This window comes from Pristis pectinata, chromosome 5 (assembly GCF_009764475.1).
Source record: "Pristis pectinata isolate sPriPec2 chromosome 5, sPriPec2.1.pri, whole genome shotgun sequence".
In the NCBI taxonomy this organism is placed as follows: Eukaryota; Metazoa; Chordata; class Chondrichthyes; order Rhinopristiformes; family Pristidae; genus Pristis; species Pristis pectinata.
In genome coordinates this window covers 104,750,868-104,773,190 of record NC_067409.1, presented here as the reverse complement: position 1 = coordinate 104,773,190, position 22,323 = coordinate 104,750,868, and the positions used below count along the sequence as shown (strand labels likewise).

The window sequence follows — 22,323 nt, the reverse complement described above, 5'->3', positions numbered from 1 at the left end:
GCTACAAGACCTTGCCTACTCACTTAGCCTGTTTATATCTCAAAGCCTCTGCACACCCTTTTCAATAATCCACATTGCCACCCAGGTATATTGTACTTGATCCCCTCATCCACATCATTTATAAAGATTGCAAATAGCTGGGGCTGCATTGATCCATTCGTCTCAACCACCTAACCAGAAAATTACCAGTTTATTCCTTCTCTCTTCTTTGCCCCTCATCCAATGCTCAATCCATGCCAGTGTATTGCTTCCAATACCATGAAGTTGGATTCTGTTGAATAATCTCATGTGGTACTATATTGAAGCTTCTGAGAGCTCAAATACCTGCTCCCAGCTCTCTCTCCCTCTTTTCCTAAATAATGGATTACATTTTCTACTGTCCAATCTGTGGGAACTGTTCCAGAATCTTGCAAGATGATAATCAGTGCAACCACCACCTCTTCAATACCCCAAACATCCGGTCCTGGAGATTTATTGTTTTTCAGCCCAATTAATTTCTCCCAAGAACAATTTTTCATGAAAGTTAATTTCTTTGAGCTTCTCATTCAAATCAAGCTGTAGTTCTCCACTTTTCCCAGATCAGGTCAAATGGATTTTTCTTCCACAAAGACAGAAAATATTCTGTCTTTCCCTTATTCACCCATTTAATTATCCTATCTCAGTCTGTCAGGAATCAACATTAACTACTCGCTAACTACCTAAATTATTAGTCTGTTTTTCACTACACCACTCTCCTATTCTAACCTTCACTAACAGGATATAGGTTAGCTACTAAAATCCACTACAAACTCACTGATTTCCACAGCTATTGCACCTATACTTCCTCCCACATTTCCTGAAAGGATTCCATTCATTACATTTGCTCAGTTTCTCCACCTTTGATGACTAAATTTCTTAAAGGTGCGGATCTTACCCTTAACTGTGGATTTCTTTACACCACAGAGCCCCCATTTGCACGTTAGCATTTCTTGCGCCCTTTCCCTCATCCCCTTTCCTCCATGCCAGAGCAAGGAATAGGTTCCGAGACCTCATTTCCACCCTCCACATTCAGTGGATCATCCTTTGCCATTACCATCACCTTCAACAGAATTCCACCACAAGACATCTTACCTCATCTTCCCAGCATTCCAAGACCATTCTCTTTAAGAGACTTCCTGGTTCACTTTTCCATTTCCGCCAATCAATCCCCCTTCTCACAGTACTCTTCCATGAAAGCACAGGAAATGGAACACCCATCTGTTTAACCCACCCTTCCTACCATAGAGGGACCCAAATGGTCCTTCCAGGGGAAATAATGATTCAGTTGCACTTCTTCAAATCTGGTGTATTGCATTCAGTGCTCTCAATGTGGTTTCCTTTACAATGTTGAAACCAAATAAAAACTGGGCGACAGCTTTGCAAAGCACCTACATTCAATTCACATGGGTGAAGAAACTATACTTATAATAATCCACCTGTGGCTCAGTTTTTCCTTCTCCATTAGTGAAGCCTGACCTGGTGGGTTTGTCCCAAAGCCCTACTCTAAACAACATAAGACAGATAAAAGCATGATCACCAGATAAATTATCCATTTGACCTGGTCTCACCTTATTATATTCCTTTTATTCTATTCATCCTTCGCATCACCTTCTCCTTCAAAAACAAAATCACCTTCATTGCTCTGAGAATTGAGTTCTGAAGAGTGCCTGACCTGAAATATCAAGTTTCATTTTCCACTGATGGCATTCCCAACATCATCCTCTTGGTTTCAGATTCAGCATTCCGACCTGCATTTTAGTTTTACATGACCCTTTGTTTTCCCTCTCTAGCTATTAACCAGATTGTCCTGTAAATATTGGAATCACCTCAGCGCCCTAGTCTCTATCAGAAATATTCTTTGTAATATACCCAATCCTCCCCCATCTTCTTTGCAACTTTGAGCAAACTTGTTTCCTCTCTTTCCCAGTCTGAAACATTAACTGTTTCTCTTTCCATAGATGCTGCCAGACCCACAAATGGTTCTTAGCATTTTAAGATGCAACATTACAGCACAGTACAGGCCCTTTGGCCCACTATGTTGTGCTGACATTTCATCCTGCTCTAAGATCTATCTAACCCTTCCCTCCCACATTGTCCTCCATTTTTCTATCATTTATGTGCCTAAGAGTCTCTTAAATGTCCCCTATGTCTCTGCCTCCACCATCCCTGCCGGCAGTGCATTCCATACACCCAGTGTAGAAAACTTACCCCTAACATTCCCCTATACCTTCCTCCAATCACCTTAAAATTATGCCCCCCTCATGTTAGCCATTTTCACCCTGGGAAAAAGTCTCTGACTGTCCACTCAATCTATGCCTCTTATCTTGTAAACCTCTATCAGGTCACCTCTCCTCCTCATTCTCTCCAAAGAGAAATGCCCTAGCTTGTTCAAACTATCCTCAGAAGACATGCTCGCCAATCCAGGGAGCATCCTGGTAAACCTCCTCTGCTCCCTCTCCAAAGCTTCTACATCCTTCCTATAATGAGGCGACCAGAACCGAACATAATACTCCCAAGTGTGGTCCAACCAAAGTTTTATAGAGCTGCAACATTATCTGGCGGCTGTTGAACTCAATACGCCAACTAAGGCCAACATACCAAATGCCTTCTTAACAACCTTATCAACTTGCGCAGCAACCTTGAGAGATCTATGAACGTGGACCCCAAGATCCCTCTGTTCCTCCACACTGCTAAGAGTCCTGCCATTAACCTTGTATTCTGCCTTCAAATTTGATCTCCCAAAATGTGTCACTTCACACTTTTCCCAGTTGAACTCCATCTGGCACTCCTCAGCCCAGCTCTGCATCCTATCAGCATCCTGTTGTAACCTACAGGAACCTTCTACACTATCCACAACAACATCACCAACCTTCGTGTCATCTGCAAACTTACCAACCCACCCTTCCACATCATCATCCAAGTCATTTATAAAAAATCACAAAGAACAGGGTCCCAGAACAGATCCCTGCAGACCACTGGTCACCGACCTCCAGGCAGAATACGCTCCATCCACAACCATTCTGTCTTCTATGGGCGAGCCAATTCTGAATCCACACAGCCAAGTTTCCCTGGATCCCATGTCTCCTGACTTTCTGAATGAGCATTCCATGAAGAACCTTATCAAATGCCTTACTAAAATCTATGTACACCACATCCACTGCTCTACCTTCATCAATGTGCTTTGTCACATCCTCAAAGAATTCAATCAGGCTTGCAAGGCACGACCTACCCCTCACAAAGCCATGCTGACTGTCCCTAATCAGCCTATGCTTCTCCAAATGTCCATAAATCCTGTAAGAATCTTCTCCAGGAATTTGCCCACCAATGAAGAAAGACTCACTGGCCTGTAATTCCCTGGGTTATCCCTACTACCTTTCTTGAGAAAAGGAACAACATTTGCCACCCTCCAATCATCTGGCACTGCTCCTGTGGCTAGTGAGGATACAAAGATCATCGCCAAAGGCGCAGCAATCTCTTCCCTCGCTTCCTGTAATAACCTTGGACATCCCATCCGGTCCTGGTAACTTATCCATCCTAATGTTTTTCAAGATTTCCAACACATCCTCTTTCCTCATGTCAACATGCCCCAGCGTATCAACATCCTCACGAACATCAAGGTCTTATGTTTATAAGAAGTCGTTTACTTGGTGACAAAGATAATACATTTTATGTACATTTACAATTGACTAAGTCAGCAAATCACTTGCATAGTTATTGAGAGACAATGATTTGTACACATTTGATTAAAACCCAGCTGGATGGTGGGATGGGATGGATGGTGATAACAGCAAAAATAAGAAATTACATGAATGGGATGGAAATAAGTTTAATGGAATTAATTCAACTTCCTTTTTATTTATTTTATAGGCAGGTCTGATTTTGCCACGTAAATGACACTCTTCTTTTGCACTAGAAATGGCTATTTGAGGCAAAGCTTCAGAGAGACTGCTCAGCATTTTCTATGCTTCCACTTGGGGGAAGTATTTCACTTTAACTTCCCATCCTTCTTCCCCTCCCCCCCCCCCCCCAAAAACCTGTCAGTGTTAACACTGTCAGCTCCATGTACATACTTGGCAAAACACATACATTAAAGACACTAGCTGTCTCGCACCCGATCACCTTCTCTCCTGCTGGACTTGTCACTGAGCCCAACAGCACAACACTAATGTGCTGGAGAGTGAATCTGGGTGCACTTGGGACATAACCCTACATCAGGGATGGATTCACCACAAATGGTTATTTCATTCACTTCAAGGAGGACACCAAAGCCGGTTACTTATTTTACTTTATTTCAATGTTTATAATTACACTGCAACCTTGATATAATGCAGTGTTATATTATATCATGGCTTCAGGTATATAGTGGGCATTAAAGTGGGTACAAAACTTAAGCAACTGTTAGTTTCAATTACTACACAAATAGCTTCTAAGATGTTAAAGTTGACCCCCAACATCCACATTATGGAGGTTGTACCGTATATGGTATTAATTTTTCTAATTTAACAATTTAAGTTATTGCTGATACCTGGAGTGTCCTTGCAGCCTGAAGGCGATTGGTCATGGACATAGTCCATTCAGCCAACCCCTCAAAAAGAAGGCCCAGGTGAGTTGGATGGACTGACTCCCCAAGACCAAGGGCTGAAATGGGCTCCAGGACGATACAACAAAACTGGACAGTCTGCGTGACAGTCAGATTGTAAAAGAGTGGATTAAAGATTAATTCAATGCACAAGGATTCACTTTTAGGGTCCATGTAAAAACAGCAACCACCCAGAATGAGTGACAATATTTCAGAATTGACTGAACAACTGCTATGCAAAGTCAGAATTTACAAAAATCTTTACTTGGATGCCCTGACGAAAGATATATTCTGACTATAGTTGCTTGCATTTGTACTATGTCAAACATCCATCCGGAAAAGTTTTCCTTCCATATAGTGTAATTAAATTGTATGCTCATTTAAAATAATTGTACACTTCATGCATAGGAAAAGCTGCAGAAATCAGTTGGTGAATTGTCAGTAATCACGTTGAGTACCTCCTCCAGCTCAGTCAATTGCAGAATCAAAATAGATCTGGGAACACCTTATTTTCTTTGCTGCAGTAGATAAGCGACTTCGGAAACTTGACATGTGGGGTGATGAAGGGAGTATTTCTGAGAAAGATACATCATTAGACAAGTCTTACTGCAATTGGTTGCACAAAATGCAGTTTTGTTAGGTTCTTTGTCAGCAAGTAGGCGGTGCATTCACTAAACAACATGCATGCCCACAGTTTCTCTTTACTCAGAGGTTCTCATCTCAGATTATTAAAAAGCAAATACAGTTAAGGCCTCAAAAGACACAGATTTTAAACAGAGCATTTCTGTTCAATGTACAACTTAGCTACATCTTCATGTATCTATTCACTCCTACTAAGTGAAAATCTGGCATCTACACGCCATTAGCACCCCTGCTCTAACACTTCCACGGAATGACCAATCCACCCAAACACAGTTACTTTATCAATGCCAAAGGGCTAGTAATAGCAGGGCACTGTGCACAGATCAAGTACATCATAACTTTGCATTAACCAGACCAACAACATACTATCCTACTAAAACCAAACCCGAACAAATTACAGGTCAGCTTTTCCCACCTGCACAATTGCAACACAAATTAAAAGCTAAAGCTAAACATAACTGAAATGGTGCTCATCTCACTCAATACACAAATCCGGATTAGCGCTGGGGAAGCTTGCACCTTTCATTTCCTTATTAGAACCACAATGAGAAGTTAGTACCCAACATCTGGAAGGTTGCAAATTGAAACGGTGGGTACACCAACGCTAAATTCAAACATCACACTCAGACTAATGTTTCTCCTTTACTGAGAATGCTTGCCTGGAATGGGAAGACTCTGTGCAGAAAAGGAAAGTAAAGAAATTCAGATGGTGTTGAACGGCAGCTGCAGAATCTTTACAGACTGCCTAATGACAACAAATGTCAACAGCTTGTACATCCTTAATTGAATAGCATCCTCAAACATCCAAAATGCTGTGGTGAACTGAGAAAGAAAATGGCAAACAAAGTTGCTAGACACACTCGACATGGTCATACTACCACAGAAAAATCACCTGTCACACAGGAACTTCCTCATAACACAAGTATCCCACACTCCTACTGCAACCATCTGGGAGTTGTGGCAACATGGACATTAAAGTGACTGAGCATTCCCCTGCAGGAACAGAAGAGAAAGTGACCACGTGCAAGTACAAACTGCCTGTGTTCCCAAGTTAGCTGGTCAAGAACCAATATGGTGGAATGCAGCTATAAGAACCAAGGGCTGCAATTGGAGCAAGAGCAGACCACACAGCACCTTTTGTTTTAAATCCACTGCTTGAGAACAGTGCATGAATGGTTCAAGATCATGCAATGCCAACTCATGAATTTTATGGAAAGTTATAACTAGTGAATGGACAAAATCAGTTGACTAAGGGGTACATCAACAAAGTGGCTTTGCTACTGGTCAAGCATTCCGAGACCTGGCTTATTGATCGAGATGTTTGAATCTTGCCCTGGCAATAAACAAATCTAAACACAATTAATAAAACTGGAATTAAAAAACATCAGTAACAATGACCATGAAACTACCAGATTGTTAGAAAGTAATAATTGGTCCACTAATATCATTCGGGAAGGAAATGTGCTACCTTTACCTAGACTACACAAAGTGACTCCAGACTCACAGTAAGGCATCAATCCACTTGATTTAAGGGACAATTAGGGAATGAACAAAATGCTAGCATTGCCAGTAACATCAACTTATATTGAACTAATAAAACTAAGGGTTTTAAAACCAAGAATTATTCTAGCAGCTTCCCTCCTCCCACCTATTTTGGGGGAAAACCACACTTCCCACCTTGGAAGGTGACCAAAATTCATCACAATATCCGAAACGTGGCTCAAGTGTAATTTTGTACAATGATCTTTTGGCGGCGAGTTTTACATTGGACCATAGGGTTCACACATCATAATATTTCTCCACTACTGCTTTTGAAATAATCTGAGTTGTGCACTTTCAGAGCATCAGGTGGTATAATAATTTTCTAGCTTGACAATTTTTATAAAATTCAAAGCTCACACAGTAATAAATGCTTGGAATAGGTCCTTCCTGTTCAGGGTTCCATTCTTGTAAACAGTTCATAACCTGAACAGTTTGCAAATCAGAACTGCACCTGTAAACTGAGTTCTCTCACAGCAGAAACAGCAGCGAGCGAATCCATACCATCAGTCTCCCAAACACTTGTTCACATGCATAGGCTGTATATAAGTTGGCTGCTCATAAGATGGGGAGGACCTGTATTGCCTTACCCTTTTATACAACTACATTTGCCAACTTTGAATAAGATATCCAAGAAAAAAGCAAATTCTCTCCCATCCAGATTCAACTGCATCATTTACTGTTTTCAAGAACTTAGATGTTAACATAAATCTGTTAACGTAGTTATATCGTACTCCCAATGTCCATATTACAATCATATCCAGCCAAGAATTCCAGGTGAATGATTTGTCTCAGCATATTCCCAAGATCTCATCATCACACAAGTACATCAGCAGCTAATTCAATTTACTCCTCGTTGGAGTATTGTGTGAAGATCTGGATGCCCAGCTGTAGGAGGATGTCACAAAGCTGGAAAGGGTGCAGAAAAGATTCACATGGATGTTACCAGGACTGGACAACTCGAGTTCTGAGGAGAGGCTGGGGCTTTTTTCCCCTGGAGCGTAGGAGGACAAGGGGTGACGTTAGAGGAGGTATATAAAATCATGAGGGGCATTGATAAGACGGATGGTCACAGTCTTTTTCCCAAGGTAGGCGAGTCTAAAACTAGAGAACCAAGATTTAAGGAGAAGGGGGAAAGATTTAAAAATAGCCCCGAGGGGCAACTTTTTCCACACAGAGGGTGGTGGGTATAATGGAATAAGCTGCCAGAAGCAGCAGCAGAGGCAGATACAATTACAACACTTGAAAGACAGTTAGACAGGTACATGGATAGGAAAGATTTAAGAGGGATGTGGGCCAAACAGGCAATTACATACACAGTCATACATCTGTACAGCGCAGAAACAGGCCCTTTAGCCCAACTCGTCCATGCCGACCAAGGTGCCTTCCTGAGCTAGTCCCACTGCCTGCATTTGGGCCATACCCTTCTAAACCTTTCCTGTCCATGTACCAGTCCAAGCGTCTTTTAAACGTTATAATTGTACCTGCCTCTACCGCTTTCTCTGGCAGCTCATTCCATATATCTACTACCCTGTGTTTAAACCTTTTCATCTCATTTAAACCATCATCCTTTAAACCATCTCACCTTAAACTTCCCCCTAGTTTTAGACTCCTCTGGGAAAAAGACTAGCTGTCTACACTATCTATGCACCCTGTGATTTTATATACCTCAGCCTCTCTCACTCCAGGAAAAACAGACTCAGCCTATCCAGTCTCTCCTTATAACTCAAGACTTCCAGTCCCAGCAACATTTTTGTGAATGTTTTCTGCACCATCTCTAGCTTAATGACATCCTTTCTAAACTAGTGACTAGAAAGAATATACTAATCCCACTTGCCTGCATTAATTCCACTGAACAAGTGACTGTAGAGGAGGGAATAGCAGTGGTCATTGGGGTTTCAATAGTTAGTAGGGAGATAGACATTTCTGCAACATCAGTGGTGTGTAGCCCTCCCCCGTAGCAGGGTAATCACTGTACAGAAGCCTGAAGTGCCAAACCACCAGGTTCAAAAACAGCTAATTCTCTTCAACCATTCATTTCTTGAACCAACTGGCACAATCCTAATCACTACAGTTTAGCAACATTATCACTACTTTAATCACTTTGCACCAAAATCGACAGTTTCTTTTTCTGTTCTAATTGCATTCTTTCTTGTAAAAGTGGGATATAACATGATTAATTCACATTTTTCTTGTGAATACTCTTTATATGATGACATGCACCCCCTGTGATGCTGCTGCAAGTAAGCTTTTCATTGCACCTGTGCATTCATGTACTTGTGCCCATGACAATAAACTTGACTCAAGAGGAAGAAGGGACTGAGCCCAAAGTTGTAATACCAATGACAAAGAAAAATGGATGATGTCCTGCAAGAAGTTTTTAAGACAATAGTTTAATATCTGAAAAGCTAGTGATTCCTGGATGACTCCCAGTGCCATGTTCTGGTGGGGAGAGAAACAGGACGATGGTGCAGGTAAATTTCTTGTTTGGGAAATGGTGCAGGAACGAACGCTTTAGATTGCTGGGGAGGTGGGATCAGCTCAGACCAGGTGGGTTGCACCTCAGTGGAACTAGGACAAGGGACCAGAGGAGAAATTAGTCATGTACTTGGAAGGGGTGGAGTATAAACTGATGAAGCAGGAAGATGGAGACTCAGATTTAGGTCAGAATAGGAGAAAGAAGTTACACAAAGGACCATGAGAAAAAGAGAAGGAATATATGGCTTCAGGCAGGTCCAGAGGTCTACGGTATGATTGTTGACGTACATAGATGTTTCCACATTTGTAACATCAGTTGTAGTGCAAGAGGTGGAATTGGATCGGTTTATTATCGTCACATGTACCGAGATGCAGTGAAAAACTTTTGTTCGCGTGCCATCCAGACAGATCATTCCATACACAAGTACTTTGAGGTAGTAAAAAGAAAACAAAATATAACGTTACAGTTACAGAGAAAATGCAGTGCAGATATACAAATAAAGTGTGAGGGCCACGATGAGGTAGACTGGGAGATTAAGAGTTCACCTTTAGTGTACTAGCAGTCTGTTCAAGAGTCTGACAACAGCAGGATAGAAGCAGTCCAAGTCTGGAATTGCCTGCTACTGATGAATCATAGAATTATAGAAGTGTACAGCACAGAAAAAGGCCCTTTTGCCCATCACTTCCTTGCTGACCTTGTTGCCCATCTACCCTAACATGACCTCATGCCTTGCTAGATATCCCTCCATCAATCTGCTCCAATGGAGAGAGGGAAAGGAGAGAAATGGGACTAGCTCAGGAAGATAATTTGATCAGCATGGATGATTTGGGCCAAAAGGCCCGTTTCCATGCTCTATAACTATGATACAAATAAATGACAGAACTGGATACAGTCAATGCCATGGAATCAGACAACATCCTGAACGTAGACTTGTACTCCAAAGCTAGTCTCAATTCTAACCAAATTTCTGTGCAAAATGCTAGTGTACAGCCAATGCACAGAAAGGATTTTGGTTTTGAACTATACATAATCTATCCAATTACACCACAGTCAAAGACATGGATCAATGGTATGAAGTTGCACTCTCACCAATACTCTAATATACAAACATACAAATAGGAAGTAGTAGGAGGCCACTCAGCCCCTCAAGTCTACTCTACTATTCAATAAAATCATGGCTGATTTAAATATAACCCTGTCCTTGCCTACCTCCAACAACCTTTCACCCCTTAATAATTAAGCATCTACCGTAAAGTCATTCAAAGACTCTACATCCACTACCCCTTTGATGAAGAGAATTTCAAAGACCTTTGAGGAAGAGAATTTCAACCTTCTTCTGCTCATCTCTCTTAATTGGGCCAATGCCGCATTTTTGTTTAAAAAAAAGTGACCCCTAGTTCTAAATGTTCCCTCAAGAGAAAACATTACTCTGTCAAGACACCTCAGAATCAAGTTGCCCCTCTAAGATGGGGAATGAATGATGATGTTTTTGAGTCAGGATGGTGTGTGGTTGGAGGGCACCTTCCAGGTGGTGGTGCTCCCATGCTTTTGCTGCCCTTGTACTTCCAGCTGAGAGGTCATGGGTTTGGAAAGTGCTGTCAAATGAGTCTTGGAAAGTTGCTGCAGTACATCCAGTAGACTGTACTGTGCACTGATGGAGTGAGTGAATGGTTGTGGATGGGAAGCCTATCAAGCAGCCTATGACCTGTATGGTGTAGAGTTTCTTGAATGTTGTTGAAGGTGCACTTATCCAGATAAGTGGAGATTATTCCAACACACTCCTGATGAACAAAAAACAGTCTGAGCAGTTTAGAGGCAAGTTAGTTGCCACAGCATTCCTACCTTCTGACTTACTCTTGTATGACATTGTGTATATGGCTCCTCCAGTTTATTTTCTGGTCAAGGGTAACCCCCAGGCCATTGTTTGGCAGGGGGGATATTAATGATCCAAATGCAATTGAATGTCATTTGATTTTCCTCCAACCATCGTACCAACTCATCAAAATTATTTTTTAGCCAAAGAATATCTTCCTCACTATCAATGAAACCACCAATATTCACATCAAGTCCAAACTTACTAGTGTACTTCCAGATCCCTGATGTATTAAACAAGAGTTCAAGCACCAATCCCCGAGGTACACCATTGGTCCACAGGCTTCCAATCACAAAAATTAACCCTTGACCATCATCCTCCGCCTCTACCAAGCCAATTTCAGATCCAATCTGCCCTCAATCCCATGGGTTCTTACCATTTAACTATTACTCTTCCATGTGGGGACTTGACAAAGGCTTTACTAAAGCCCATGTAGACTACATCAAATACATTTCCCACAGCAGCAGCTACATTTACTTCCTTATCAGTGACATTAAGTGTCACTGGTCTGCTAATACCCAGCTTATGCCTGCTTCCCGTCTTGAATCAAGGTAGTACATTTGCTCTTCTCTCATCATTGGGATTTCTTCTGTAGTCAGAGAAGATTTGAAAAATTCTGTCAGTGCTTCAGCAATCTCCTCACCTCCCAGCCTGGAATTTAACTTATTAGACCCTGGGGATTTATCCATCTTAAAGCCCACTAAGCAATCTAATAGCTGCTCCTCTTTGATGGTAATTTGTACTAGAATCCCACCTTCTCCCTCCACAGGAAAATGTTCAGATGGAATTTGAAAACTGCCACTTCTGATGAAAGGTCCCAAGCTTGACACATTAATTGTTTCCCTTTCCAAAGATGCTGCCTTACCTGCTAAGCGTTTCAACATTTCGTCTTTGAGAACTCATTACATATTAACTCCTACACCACAAGTTATTTTTCCCTGCAATAACCTTTGACATGGTACCTTATCGAATGCCTTCTGGAAAGCTGTGTAGCGCATCTACTAAAATCCCTTTATACAAAGCACATGCTACTTCTTCAAAAGAATGCCAATAAAGTGCTCAAACACAACCTCTCTTTCATAAAACCATGTCGGCCTTTCCCGATTGCCTTGAATATTTCCAAATGTCCAGCTACAGCATTTCTAATAATAGCTAATAACAATTCCCCAATGATGATGCTAAGCTAACTGGTCTTCAGTTTCCTGCTTTCCTATTTGAATAAGCAGTTAAATTTGCTATTTTCTAATCTAATGTCCCCAAATCTAAGAATTTTTGGAAAAGTAAAACCAATGCATCAACTTTCTCAGTAGCCACTTCTTTTAAGGTACTCGGATAAAGTGCATCAGGGCTCACACGTATCAGCCGGCAGCAATTTGATCAGTGCTGGTGATTGTAATTTTCTAGAACTCCTTCCTCCTTTCTTTTTTTCCCCCCATTCACAGCTTTGTGTGGGATGTTACTTGCATCCTCAATAATGAGTACTGGTGCAGAAACACCAGTCTAATTCAACAGGCAATTCCTTATTTTCCATCATTAATTCCCCAGACTCATTTTCTATCAGACTCTCACTACTTTTCTCTAGTATCCATATTAATCCACCTTTTTATATTTCTAGCTAATGTTGTTTTATATTCTGATTTTCATTGTTTTAAACTTTTAATTATTCACATTGTCCAATCTGCCACCAGGTTCTACGCAATTACATCCTTTTTCCTCTTGGATACTATCTTTAACTTTTTAAACAAGTTCACCCCTCTGGGTATTGTCTCTTGGAATTCTTTGTTTCTCATTGGAACGTATCAATTCTATGTATTTAGAAAGATCCTCAAGTCTACCACTGCATCTTCATTGACCACTCTCTTATCCTAATTTGCCAGTTCACTTTATGTAGCTCTGCTTCATCACGTAATTGCTATTATTTAAGTTTAAAATACTCGTCTTAGACGCATTCTTCTCTCCCTCAAACTGAATACAAAATTTAATTACTTAATGATTACTGTTACCAAGAGAAACCAAGGAGATTTTTTTTTATTTCATCTAGTATAGGCTGCCCTTTGGTTGGTACCAGAACATGCTGTTCTATCTAGAAAACATTATGAACTCCTCATCCAGACCACTTTTGACCATCTGATTTTCCAGTCCATATGGAAATTAATCCCCATAATTATCAGCACACCTTTCTGACAAGCTCCCGTTATTTCTTTCTTTATAAACTGTCCACTTTTTTTTGTTACAAATTCCTGTTCTTCCTAAACGTCATGTACCCTTCAACATTCAGGCCCCAATCTCTGTTGTAGCCACGTCTCTAACTGCCAGAAGATCAAATTTATTTCTATTTGTGATCTCAGTTCATTCACTTTATTTTGAATGCTGCGTACTCTCAGATAGAGCTTTTAGTTTTGTCCATTTATCTTTGTCATCTCAAGACTAAATCAGCACCCAAGCCTAAAGAGTTGTACTCTCTACCCCTTCCTATCATAATCTATTCCCCATAATAAAACCTTTTTCTCTAAACTTGCCTCTGCAATTTGATTTGTTACATCATCTCAATTTTGATCCCTTGCATCCACAATTCAGTTTATAATCCTCACTACTTTTCCCAGTTGTGATCTGCTGGAACAACGGTCCCAGCGCAGTTCGGGTGCAGATATAAAAACCACGAACCAGAATCCACTTCCACCACACCAGTCTTTGAGCAAAGCATTCATCTCTCAAATCATATTTACGCTGTCCCAATCCAGAGATTACCACCTGAGTTCTGCTTTTAATTTGGTGTCTACCTCCTTGTGTCAACTATGCAGAACCTCCTTCTTGATCCTATTTATTGGTCCTCATCTACACCACAGCAACTGGATCCTCCCTTCCCACCACAAATTTCTTCCTTGCTGTGCACAAATGTTTCATACAGAGACCAGACAAGGAAAAGAACCTTTTGCATTCTACAAAGAACGTTAGCCATCCATACTATAAGAAACAGCAGGAACAGGCCATTCAGCCCTTCAAGCCTGCTTCATTAGGATCATGGCTAATATTCTACCTCAGCACCATTTTCCAGCACCATTCCCATAACCCAAGATTCTCCTAACATTGAGACATCTATTGATCAGTACTTGCATGCTTGAGCCTTTACAGCCCTCCTGGGCAGGGAGTTCCAAAGATTCAAAAGATATATTTCCTTACACAGTCCCCTGCTCTGACAACATTCTTGTTTTCTCTCCCATCTGAATGGCTTCCAGCACCATGATGGACTGGCCAGATAGTCATCCACCCTGGAGTCACCACTTATCCCAACAAGCTGAAAACAAATCTGCCACACTCTCCCCACTCTAACCAATGGCCAAAACTACAAAGATCTAAAGAGGTCCAACCATCTCCTTATACAAAGCAATCAGGTAATGTTCCATTATGAATGGGGGAACACTTCCTGTGGAACACTTCCTAATGACATTTGGACCTCTGGTCACAATGGCATCAATCTGCTCACTGTTGTGAAGTTCAACCAGTCTGCAGATATTTTACTCCGAAATTTGGAATTTACTATTATTTATCATTTTCAACAAGAACAGCACCCACAGCAGAAATTTTTCCCTACCACGGGATCTGTTATTAGCTGTCAATGATCCAAAAACTAAAGTTCTTACATAAGAAGCTTGAGTGCCTTGGAAAATGTAATCCCTAACCACAAGCTTCCCATGCTTTATTTTTCTTATAAAATAGTCTAAAGTTAAGCTCTAATACATCCTTAATTTCACTCCCACTGAATTATTCTGCAACGTTGTTAACTTTAATGAAAGAATTTAATTTCAATTATACAACACTAATGCTGACAGTGTGACTTCCCCTTAAAACCTCGAAACTTGAAAATTGCTGCAGTTAAATTAAGAAGTAATACCAATTTTTAGCTTTCAGCACAGGCTTTAGATAAAAGTAAAATCCTACTAACGATCTCAGTTACCTGGTTATTTCAACTACATGTACATTATGAAGACTGATCTAGCAGAAAAACAATTTATATTCAATTTTAGGTATACAGGCCCACTTAAAAGTAAATTATAAGTGACTCAAATTATGATGCTTCTGGTAAAAAATAATAATAAAACTTGTTGGAGACAGATTAATTGAGGCCTCTAATATTTTTGAAGTCCTGAAATATTTCTTGGTTTCTGGGTCTCACCTAATTTCACTTTTTCTTACTTAAGATCTCAGCCAGATTGTAGAGAAGGACATTTTTTTTTTAAAGTTACACATTTAAAACTAGTACAACCAATGCTGTCATTTCCTTGGAACTATTTGTAACATTTTAGTTCCTAAAATTTTATAAAACCTTGGCTGCAAAAGAAGTTTCTTAAATTTCAGACAATGGTAATAGAATAAGATTTAAATCAAATTCTAAACACCTATCCAAATCTGTCAGTACGTGGATGCGATTTCAAATCAGGTCCAATGTGGTAACAGAAATAAGTCAGCTCTTTTACAAAATTAAACGCCTTTAAAAAAAACATCGTTTTAGTTTAGCAAAGATATCAATTTCTGTGAGTTTGAGCAAAATCCAATACACGGTTATCAAAAGCTTATCTAAATGCACGCAGGCCGATAACTCTAGAAAATACTATTGCTTTTACCGACCATGCTTCATCACGAACCTTACCCACCTACCTCAGTCAACGCCATTTTTTTTAGTTTAAGCATCTCAGTCGGGGGCTTCTACATCTCCCTTATAAAGGCTGTTAGCCATCCTCACCAGAATTTAGGCACTAAGGTTACCGGGTTGGCTAATTCTATTATTTTGTTTTCAAATTAGTTTAAGATCCAACCAAAAAACACAAAATTAAGCGGCCTATTCTAGTGTCACTGTTACACTGCTAAAAAAAAATCTGTTTAAAATTATACATTACTTAAAATGAGGTGTAATTACATGCAGCGATTTACACACAGCATCCCATCTCAGGTCGTGCCCATGTGCTCCTTACATTGCAAGCACTGCCTCCACATTCTACACGCCTCAGTGTTTTCTCCAATATATTTTCGTAACACGACACTTAAAGTTAATCAATCATTGAAACAGACTTCACTAGATGTATTATATTTAAATGAATTGATATACACGAGGTACCCCGCCCCCTGCTCATTACACGAATGCAGCTGCCAATATCCGAAGAGAAGCCCCGAATTTGCACATAAGATACACACACAACGCGGTCACCGAGTCTCTTACCCCGTCACCCCCACGTTATATTTCATGGTTTTCCAGGGGGTCCCGCTGTAGTAATTCCCATTGCTGGAGCTCAGCATATAATTTATGCCGTAAGTGCTGGCCTTATTCTCCCTCTTCCTTCTCCCTCCCACCAAGCTCTTCAAACTGTTATTGTGGTAGTTGTTGTTCTTCACCAAGTTGTTGCCATTCCCACCACCATTCATTTCCGTGAGATTGTGATGATTGAAGTAGGTGCCGGTGCCGGCTTTAGTCCTTCCCGAGGAGGAGGTGGAACAGCACGAAGACGAGGAGCTGCCGATACCTGATTCGGGGGAAGGGGACGAGGAGGAAGACGACGAGGCCGAGGACGATTTCTGCAGCGCCCTACAACCCTCGCCGTTGCCCGGCCCTGGCCCCGGGCCTATGCCGGTGTCGGGGCCGCCACCGCCGGCGGGCGGGGGACCCGTCCTGTGACCGTGCTCGGTGGCCGGGCTGCCGGGGGTCCCTCCGCCTCCGGTTGGTGCGGTGTCGAGCGCCGGCGAGTTCAGGTACAGCGGGTGGTGGTGCTGGTGGTGGTGGTGAGCGGAGTTGCTGCGCATTCCCTGAGACGTCTCCCAGATCTGCATCCACAAGGCATTGGCGGGTCCCTTCTGCTCCGGCTGTATCCAAGCCACCCTCGGATCCATCAAACAGCACTCAGCCCCGGCCGAGCTCCGGTAAAACAAAGCGCCGATCACCTCACGACCCACCGGCTCGGCGGCCACACACCGGGCAGCCTCCTCCGGACTTGACTTTGCCTCCCGTCCTCGCCTCCTCTTCCTGCGATCTGCTTTTCCTTTTCTTTTATAAAAAAATTGCATGTAAACTTTTTTTCCCTCTCTGTGTAAATTTCCCCCCCCACCCCCCTTTTTACAAAGGAAAGCCCGAGACCGGGTCGTCGCTCCTCCCCCCACCCCACACACAAACTAACGCTGCACTTTGACAATATGGCGTCCTTGCCCTGGCCGCCCCCGCCGCGCATGCGCGCGCATTTTTAAATGCTTCGCCCCCGGGTCTCCAACCGCCAGAGGCGCGCATGCGCCCTTCCCCTCTCCGGTTGTCTCTCCCCACGCCTCCCGCCGGCTCACAGCCCGCCTCCGCGCATGCGCCCTTCCCGCTCTTCGGTCCTCCCCACCCACCTCTTTTCCCCCTCCCGCCGGCTCCTGTCCACAGCCCGCCTCCTCTGCGCATGCGCCCTCTTCGCTCACTCTCTTCCCCCCTCCGCTCTTGCTCAGAGCCCGCCTCCTTCGCGCATGCGCTCTTCCCCACTTCGGCCCCCCTCCCCGCCGCCGGCTCGCTGCCCACCTCCCTCGCGCATGCGCCGTTGCCGGCAGAGGCAGAGGGAGAGGCGTGGTGGTGCGGGGAGGCATTGGATTTTGTTTTCTCTGGCAATCCTCCACCCCCGCTCTGATGCATGGTTGAAGTGTTTGTTAATTTTCAGTTTTTGTGTTATTACCCATTCATCGACTCGTTTTTGATTGTCTTCATTAATTACAGCGAGCCCTGGAATAAAGTTGCAATCTTGTCTCGCTTTTATTCGTGAAACATTTTACACGCGTTGACGATGTGAAATAATGGGGGAGCAGAACTTTTCTCCCCCTCATTTTGGCTTATTTCCAGTAGTGCAGCCTGACCTATTAACAACACAGACAAATAAGTGTAATCACCAAATAATTGCATGCATTAACCCATGTGACCTGGCTTCACCCCGTCCCTTTCGTCTTTCTAACTTCTCTGCAACTTAAAACGAACTTATTTTTCTCTCTCAGTTTGACCTGGCATGTTAACTCTTTCTCTCTTTCCACGGATGCTGCCTGACCCGCTGAGTGTTTATAGCATATTCTGTTTATTTTGATTGCAATAGTATAGTCTATAGTACAGTTTGAACTTTGCCAAAACCAAGATTTTTGACAATATTAGCAATATTAGCACAGTAGTGTTTAGTGATTTAGTCAAAATAGCAAAAAATTCAGCAGAATTTGGATGTCTTGGTTATTAAATTACGTACAGACTAATCAGACTATTAGATTAAGTATAGGTTTTTGTCAATAGAAAGAGGGGCAGGAACATTCCTGCTGACAGGGTTTCAGGTGAGGCTGAGCAGGGGATAAAAGCAGGCAGGGGTGACTAGTAGAAATAATTGCAGTTGTGAAAGGGAATGATGTCAAATGAGGCTTTATTGGTTGAACTAAAGAAAACAAAAGGGGTGATCACACAGCTGGGTGTACACTAAGGTTCTCCAAACAGACTTAAGGAAATGGAAGAGCAAATCATCAAGCAACTCTCTGACAAGTGCAAAGGAAATTGGTGGCATTAGTGGGTCTTATCAATTACCCTAATATTAGCCATCATTAGCTAGCATAAAGGCTATAGGTGGCAAAAAATTCCTGAATTGCATTCAGGAGAACATTATTAACTGGCGTATAATAAGCCCCAAAACAGGGAGGCAATTCTAGATTTGATTTTAGGGAATGAATCTAGGTAGATGGAACGCATATCAGTGAGAGAACCTTCTTATAGTGGTGATCATAATTCTGTAGGGTTTAGCATAGTTGTGGATAAGAACATGGATAAAATAGTAAAGGTTCTAAAATGGAGTAAGACAGATTTTGCAAGCTGAGATGTGACTTGAAAGCAGTTAATTGAAAGTAAATGAGTATCATAGCTGTGGAAGGCATTCAAGGAGATTCAGACGATTCAAGCTAAGTACGTCCCTGTGAAGAAAAAAGGTAGGATAACCATTCTCAATTCCCCAGATGCCAAGGTGCATAAAGGATAAGGAAAGCTCACGTCAGACACCAGGAGCTCAATTCTCAAAGCCGAGGAGAAAATAGAAAGTGTAGCAATCAAGTAAAAAGAGAAATTAGGAAAAAAAAGGAAAATAATATTAGCAAGGAAAATCAAAAGGAAAAGGGAGCCTATTGGGGATCTAAAAATTGTCCATGTGTGGAGGTAGAGGAAATTGGTAAGGTTCTTGATGAATGGCTATCTGCACATGTGATGATTATTGTTAAGAATGAAGTAAGTGAAATATTGGACAGAATAAAGAGTCTGAAGGGAGTTGGGATGGTGTTTAACATTTACAAAAGTAGCTAAATCACCAGGACCAGATTAAATATTTCTCAAGCTGTTAAAAGAAACAAGAGAGGAAATCATGGCAACATCGCCAGTATTTTCCAATCCTCTCTGGCTGCAAAAGTGATGATATACTATTAGACGGCCACTAAACCTACAGTTATTTAATTTATCTGAAAACAGAGGAAGCAATAACTCAAGTAATTACAGGCCAGTTAGATTAATTTAGTTTTGGTGGTGGGCCAAATATTCAAATCCATTACAGTATAAACCTTTGGTTCGAAAGGTACAGAATAATCACAAACAATCCATTTCTATGTTCTAAGAAAATATGGTGTCTGACCACTTGATTGAATTTTGAGGCAGTAACGAGGGGTATTGATGAGTTCAGTGCATTTGATGTGGTCGACATTGATTTTTGACAAGTTACCAGATGGCAGGCTAGTCAAAAAAGTAAAAACCCAAGCAATTCAAGTGTGGAAAATTGGAACCAAAATTGGCTCTATGCTATGTTACAGAGGTAATGGTTGACAGATGTTTTTGTAAATGGAAGGCTGTATCCAGTAGGGTATTGCAGGGCTCACTAAGGTTGTCAAAGTCAAGTTTATTGTCATATGCATCAATTGCACATAAAGAGGAAATGGAATTCAATGCAGAGGTACAACAAGGCTGAGAATACATAAGTGGGAGGATACTGAGAGGTTTGGCGGAACAGAGAGACCTTGGGCTGTATGTTGACAACTTATTAAAAGTACATAGAACATAGAAGCAGCACAGTCTGGTGATTAAAAGGGCTAACTTCTTTTCTTTATTAGCTGAGGCAGAGATCAAAAGAATAGGAGTTGCATTCTACCAGGAGAGAGTAGATAGTTTTGGGTCTGTTTTCCTTGGAGTTTAGAAGAATGAATGATGACCTTATTCAAACATATAAGATCCAAGGGGGCATGACAGGATAGAATTTGGAATGTTTTCACTAGTGGAAGAGTTTCAAACAAGGAGACATGACTACAAAATAAGGGGCTGGTCATTTAAAAATGATGTACATAGAAATTTCTTCTTCAGAGGATGGTGAATCTCTGGAATTCCCTACCTCTGCAGGTGGTGGAAGCTGGATCATTAAAAGTATTTAAAGTGATGCTCCTGCTTCTATTTTCTTGTATGCCAGACTGTACACAATTCCTTGCCCTTTCCTATCTCCAGAAACTCGAGAAACTCAGATTTGTTTCCCCTTTTCTTATCACGTGCCTCTTTAGTTTTATTTAAACCATCCTTTCATGGCTCTGCCTTCAGCTGACTTGGCCCTGTGGTCTGGGATTCCCTCCTTAAACCTGCATCTGTTGTCCTTTAAGACATTCGTTAAAAATTACCTTTCTTCTTTCCCAATGTTTCCTTAAATAGCAAATTGGATGCAAAATTGATTCAGTGCTATGTAGCAGAGGCAATGGTGGACAGAAATTTTTGCAAATGGAAGGCTGTATCCAGTGGGAAGTTGTATGGCTCACTAAGTTTTATTTATTAATTTTTTTGAAACATTTTATTACTTTAAAAGTGCTGCAAAGCTTACAAACATTATTGGCAAAGACATGGGTGAAATTAGAATCATGGTTGGTCTCACAGTAGAGTTGGACTAGGATTACAGTAGATTCATTGAGGAGGATTTGTTACCTGGAAAGGCAAAACCTTGTAGTAGATGGTTTTGGTGGACCAACCATTAATCCTAAACTATGTTTCCTAAAATTTGTTTTTATGCAACCCCTCCACTGGCCTTTGCTGCCAGTATTCCCTCTGATTGCTTTTCATGCTCCCACAGGCCCATAGGGGTCAAATAAGTCCAATAGAATGGAGATAAAGTGAATAACCTTTATTAACTAATTCTATTATTAATCATAAGACCATAAGATATGAGCAGAATTAGGCCATTCAGCCCTTCGATTCTGCTCTGCCATTTGATCATGGCTGATTTATTTTTCCCTCTCAACCCCATTCTCCTGCCTTCTCCCCGTAACCTTTGACGCCCTTACTAATCAAGGACCGATCAACCTCCACTTTAAGTATACCCAATGACTTGGCCTCCACAGCATCCATGGCAATAAATTCCACAGATTCACCACCCTCTGGCTAAACAAATTCTGCCTCAGAGGCACAAGAAATTCTGCAGATGCTGGAATCTGGAGCAATACACAAGAAATGCTGAAGGAACTCAGCAGGTCAGGCAGCATCCCTGGAGTTAAATAAACTGTTGACATTTTGGGCCAAGACCCTTCATCAGGACAGAAAAGGAAGAGGGCAGAAGCCAGAATAAGAAGGTGGGGGAGAGGCAGGTGAGTTCAGGTGATAGGTGAGTCCAGGTGAGAGGGGGAGAAGATGTAATAAGCTGAGAGGTAAGAGGTAGAAGAGGCCAAGAGCTGAAGGAGGAGGAATCCGGTAGGACAGGGCTGTGGACCATGGAATAAAGGATGGGGGAGGAGATGATGGGCAGGTTATCAAGGTGGGGGGAGGGAACCATAGGACTAAGGGAAGATGGGGGGGGGGGGGTACAGGCAAGAAAAAGGGGTGGGGTTACCAGAAGTTGGAGAAATCGATGTTAGGGCCATTAGGTTGGAGACTACCAAAGCAGAATGTGAGGTGTTTTTCCTCCAACCTGCGTCTGGCCTCAGCGTGGCAGTAGAGGCCATGGATTGACATGTCAGTATGGGAATGGGATGTGGAATTGAAGTGGGTGGCCAACGGGAGGTGCTGGCTGTTGCGGCGGATGGAGCGAAGGTGCTCGATGAAGTGGTCACCCAATCTGCGTCGGGTCTCACGGATGTACAAGAGGCCACATCAGGAGCACCGGATGCAATAAATGACACCCTCGGACTCAGGTGAAGCGCTGCCTCACCTGG

At 42.0% G+C, this 22,323-nt stretch overlaps 1 protein-coding gene across 2 annotated transcripts in view; it reads right to left on the bottom strand.

Moving 5' to 3' along the window:
• Nucleotides 1–17,210, bottom strand: part of tent4a (terminal nucleotidyltransferase 4A) — a 51,745-nt gene extending 34,535 nt beyond the window's left edge. For both annotated transcript variants that reach the window (XM_052016524.1, XM_052016523.1), the window contains exon 1: nucleotides 16,346–17,210. In XM_052016524.1, coding sequence (XP_051872484.1) covers nucleotides 16,346–17,184 — 839 coding nt within the window. In that variant the 5' untranslated portion in view covers nucleotides 17,185–17,210. The remainder of the gene's footprint in view (nucleotides 1–16,345) is intronic.
• Nucleotides 17,211–22,323: the final 5,113 nt, after the last annotated feature.